Source organism: Portunus trituberculatus, chromosome 44 (assembly GCF_017591435.1).
Source record: "Portunus trituberculatus isolate SZX2019 chromosome 44, ASM1759143v1, whole genome shotgun sequence".
Taxonomy (NCBI): domain Eukaryota; kingdom Metazoa; phylum Arthropoda; class Malacostraca; order Decapoda; family Portunidae; genus Portunus; species Portunus trituberculatus.
In genome coordinates, this window is record NC_059298.1 from 665,001 (window position 1) to 669,781 (window position 4,781).

General features: G+C 49.1%; 1 protein-coding gene across 3 annotated transcripts in view; it reads left to right on the forward strand.

The window, feature by feature from the left end:
• The window catches only part of LOC123518625, a 316,215-nt gene extending 312,021 nt beyond the window's left edge, over nt 1-4,194 (forward strand). For all 3 annotated transcript variants that reach the window (XM_045279535.1, XM_045279533.1, XM_045279532.1), the window contains 2 exons: nt 1,516-1,590; nt 1,737-4,194. In XM_045279535.1, coding sequence (XP_045135470.1) covers nt 1,534-1,590; nt 1,737-2,900 — 1,221 coding nt within the window. In that variant the 5' untranslated portion in view covers nt 1,516-1,533 and the 3' untranslated portion in view covers nt 2,901-4,194. The remainder of the gene's footprint in view (nt 1-1,515; nt 1,591-1,736) is intronic.
• Nucleotides 4,195-4,781: the final 587 nt, after the last annotated feature.

Consider the following 4,781-nt stretch of genomic DNA (forward strand, 5'->3'; position numbering starts at 1 on the left):
TGGCCCCGCGCTGCGCATTTGTTTTAGCCGCGGATTTATGGGAGCGAAAGTCATGTTGCATATTGTCCACTTTGCATTTCTGAACAGCGGCCTGCGGTGGTTTATATCGCCTGGAGACTGTGTGGCGCTGACCGTGCAGTGCGTGTGGGTGTCTTGTACAGTTGCAGGGACTCATCTGTGTCTAGTGCCAGCCAGAATCTATAAAGATGCGGTCAAACATGCATGAATAAGCATAATGTTCTTTTTTCTCTTTCTTTATTACTATACATCAGTGAGTGTAGGAGTGGACGCATTGTGGCCTCTATAGTTCTCTTCGGCGCTAAGGAACGTGAATTCTTTGGACCAAATTGACAATTGGAGAAACCACACAGAAAGGGACTGGGATCCTCTGTCTCCTCTGTCTGGTTGTGGGCTGGGAGTTATGTTGATATATAAACCCATCGCCCGGCATAGGAGAATAGGGAGAATGGGCGAAAACCAAGAGAATACATCGTAAAGAAGAGCGAGACAAGGGGTGGCTGGGCATGTATGGTAGAGACCGCTGGGGTTATAGACGCAGGGACAAAGGCTGCTCTCGACTTGCATTGACTATTAGCCCGGGAGCACAATGGCGGGATGATAGGGGTGTAGGGAATACCTTCGCCTCTCCGTATTTCACGCTGCTTTCAACTCCAAGATTCCTCGTGTGTTAAGGCTGCTCCTGACAAGACCACCACACTCACCGCCCAGATAGGGAGAAACAAATGAAGGTCTGGTGGGGCCCGAGCCTCCGCACACTCTCAGGATCTTGACGCAAACGACTGGCGCCGAAACTAAGAAGTCACGTCCGGAGTTTTGCAGATTTTTTTTTTTTTTTTTTTTTGTGTGTGTGTGTGTCTGTCTCAAGACTTGACTGTAAGCATTTTTTTTATTTGCCTACTTGGAAACAGAATGTTGATATATTGCCGTTTTGTCTCGTAAATTTAATTTCAAATGTTAGGAATGTTGCGATTGACGGCTAGCGGACCGCGTGAATTGTATGAACATTTTAGAATGTTCTAATTGGCATAATTTCCCAGAGAGAGAGAGAGAGAGAGAGAGAGAGAGAGAGAGAGAGAAAAAAATTTAATAAATTACTTGTATTGAATATTTCTATCCGACCTTTTCTCCTTTAACATAAAGTTATCACCCGGTGGTTGAGTCATGTAGTGGCATTTCATATACCCTTACTGTCAAGAAAACACGTTTGTGTAAGCACCATCTCCAAGACACAAAAAACACACCGATGATCATGAACGTTATGTACACTTTATATCGCCAGTCCATGTTGGGATTAGTCATTCAGGTTTGATGTTATTGTAGTAACTGGCACCCTGAGCGTCACCCTCCTCGCAGCGGGAAGGAGACAAATTGTTCTGCCACCTGGTGTTCCTCGCTCTGTACTCCTCTCTTGCGTGACCCTCCCCTAACCCCGACTGTCCGTCACCAGCCCTTCTCTCCCTGTCTGAGTGTATCATCCCTTCCCCTCTTCCACAGTGCTGGGAGGCGTGTGAGATGCTGGCCACCAACTTCCCCATCTGGAGTCTGACCTGCGGCCAACACGACATCTGTGTGAGTACGAGTTTAGTGATGTACATCGTTAGTGTCCTAAGTGTCATATATGTTGTGTAGTTAGGGTCGATCACTTGTCTAGTCACGTCTATAATAAGTAGTAGTAGTTAGGTACAGTAGCAAAAACTAACCCATGTGTGGTACAGGACAAGGGATGCGATGCCTCCTGCGCCTTCCACGCCGCCCACCCGAGGAAAGTGGTGCCGCTGAGCCAGCACAACTCCCGCCTCACTCTCGTCTTCAGTGGGACAGCCGCCCAGTGGTCGCTGTCTTGGGGTCGCCATTCCCCTCGGGAGCACGTGGTCTTCGCCCTCTTCACCCGTTCGCCTGGTAAAGCCTGGGACTTACGCCTTCAGACAGCTGACTTCGGCGCCTCCCTGGAAGACCTCAGCAGTGGATCAGACATGAAGCTTGTTGCCGTAGCGGAATCGGGCGTGCTGTCAGTCATCATCACGCCTTATGCCCCGCCTGCACATCCTAAAGGCGCCATGAAGCCAGCCCTCGGCATGCCCTTGACACAGGCTACTCGTGATCGCACTGAGTCTAATGGCATTGATGTTGGTGACGGCGAGGAGGCGTGGCCTTTGCTGCACGAAGCGGAGGTGGAGTCTTCAGGGCTGGTGGCAGCGAGGGTGTGGTGGCCTCCACTGAGCCCTCGCGGCGCCGACTACCTGGTGACGTGGGAGGTGGAGGGCGGTGGACTGAAGGGACACCTGTACACTGATCTTCCCGAAGTGGATCTTACCTTGTGGCCTGAGACGGTATACCAGGTTCAGGTGGAGGTGATGACAGGCCCTCTTGGTCAGCCCCTTCGTTCCGCCCACCTTACTCTTGACACTCACAATATTACCCTCGCCGCCCACGCCAGGAAGAACAAGCTCATGCCCACACTGCCGCTGGTCCATAAGGCGAAGCCCCCCATGTCCTTGGAAGTACTGCTGGGGATAGGGGCAGGAGTGCTGGCGGCGCTACTGTTGGTGGTGGGGCTGGTGTGGCGCCGAGCTCGTGCTGCTGCCGGCGCGGGACACACCACCACTGCTGCCTCCTCCAAATGGGGTGCTTGGAATCGTACCTTGGCGGACCTCACTCTTGATGAATCGCTGGTGGTCAAGAGCCACAAGCTGACTGAAAGTGAGTCTGGTTTCCCTGCCTCCACACACCCACACCACGGCCCGGTGTTTACTCTTGCCCCCCCAGCTCCTCCTGTCCCCTCACTCTTGAGCTTTGCTCGCCCTGCCCACACCCATGTCAACTTGTACAGCGTGGTTCCGCCCGTTCAAGAGCCCTGCGGGCAAGTCTCCAACATATAAGATGCCCGCGACCTTTCCTGGGGCGGTGGTGAAAGGGTGGCTGGGGTGGTGGTCCATGTACCCGGGCAGAGCGCAACACATGTACACCGCCGGCCGTTGGGTGTTAGTGTGGCAGTAACAAGACGGAGAGCTGCCCCTGATTGCACGGAGTTGTGTTTCTGAATATAGAGAGAGACCCTGTGCTGCTGGTCGCCGCGTGCCAGCGGTGATTCTGAGCAGTAGTAATCGGCGTTCAGCATCCGTGCTGCCATGGACGTCTGCCCGGCGTTGTGACCTTCGGGACCGATGGAGTAGTGTGAAGGAGCGTCTCCAGTAAATTGAGGTGGTCTAGCTTTTGAAACTGGTCACGTCGCTGCGAGGGAAGGTCAGCCGTGCAGAGGTGAAACAAACTGCACTTTGCCCATTAGTTGGCGTTTACTTCTTGGTTCAGTCATTGGTCGTCCCTACATCGCTTCGGTCCGGCCTTGTCCAGGCAGGTGCTATGTGGCCTGGCGACCCTCCGCCCCAATGCACTGGTCCTCATACATGGAACATTGCTACACTGAATAGAATTGTGCAAATTTTATTGTCTTACAATTGGAAGCCAAAGTTCCTACTTGAAGCTCAGCGAATCGCGCAGCCTCAACTGGAGATAGAGTGAATACACGCATGCAGTGCACAGCTTTTAGTGACGTGACTCGTGTGATCTGTTCCGTGAACATTGTCTTCGCAGAAATAGTAAGTCCTGCCAAGAATTATTGTCTGAACAGATTTGTATATGTGTATATATGTGACTGTCTATTGAATAATGAATTTTATCAGTTATTGTAGTCGACTTGCGGTCTGTCGTGTTATCCGCCGAGTGAAAACCTGAAAATTTTCGACAAACCGCGTATATTTGCAAACCAAAGAATGAGTGAGAGTGAAAATGTCTTGAAGTGACGCGGCGGTGAGGCAACGACACTCACCTCTGGGGACTGTCCATTATATATATATATATATATATATATATATATATATATATATATATATATATATATATATATATATATATATATATATATATATATATATTTGCACAAATCCCCACCAAGAAAATAGTTGTAAGGTATTCTTGGGTAAGAGAAGGAATGAAGGAGCACTGAGATACAGCGCTCCATGGCAAGAGGAAGGGAGAGAGGCGGATGGTGAGCCTGACGGAGAGGCGCCTCCTCCCATCCTATCCCAGTCTTGTCTACTCATCTGTGTACATAATGTAATTACTTCCATTATAGTGTACAAAGCTTTTCTACAGAATAAACACTTTTTTTGGTAACTGGTGTTCACTTCTAAACCTGCGATGAACGATGTCTGGTGTTCATCAGTCAGTGGCCGATAAGTCTCCACTACAAACGCACACGCTTACCTTCTCTTCATAAGTGGAACGATTGAAGTGAACAGTATATTTTAAATGGAAGGAAACCTATCATAGATGTTGCATTATTAGAAGAAGAAACGCGAAAACATATAGAAAACAATGTCTTGTGGATGTAGGTAAACACTGAATTAGTGCGAGAGACGCTCACAAATATTTGCTTTCAGTATGTTCCCATGTTTTTAGGAAGATAATGTGTAGTACGCAGACATGTGAATACTATTTGTTTTTATTTCACCTGACTGACAGCTTTCTAAAAGATCAGTTGTATAAAACCAAAGTAAACAAGGCGTTCGTGTTTTGAACAGATAATGATCATGACCAATTTGTACAAACCTGTCCTCTGTATTGGCGCTCCGTGGCTGGCGGTAATACGAGAGCAGGTCACGTGAATGCTTTGTAGTGGAGGCTTTATCGGGCATGTGGCTAGCCAATGATGTGTATCTTAAAAAACAGCACATTGTTTTGTTGATCACATCATCGGCTGC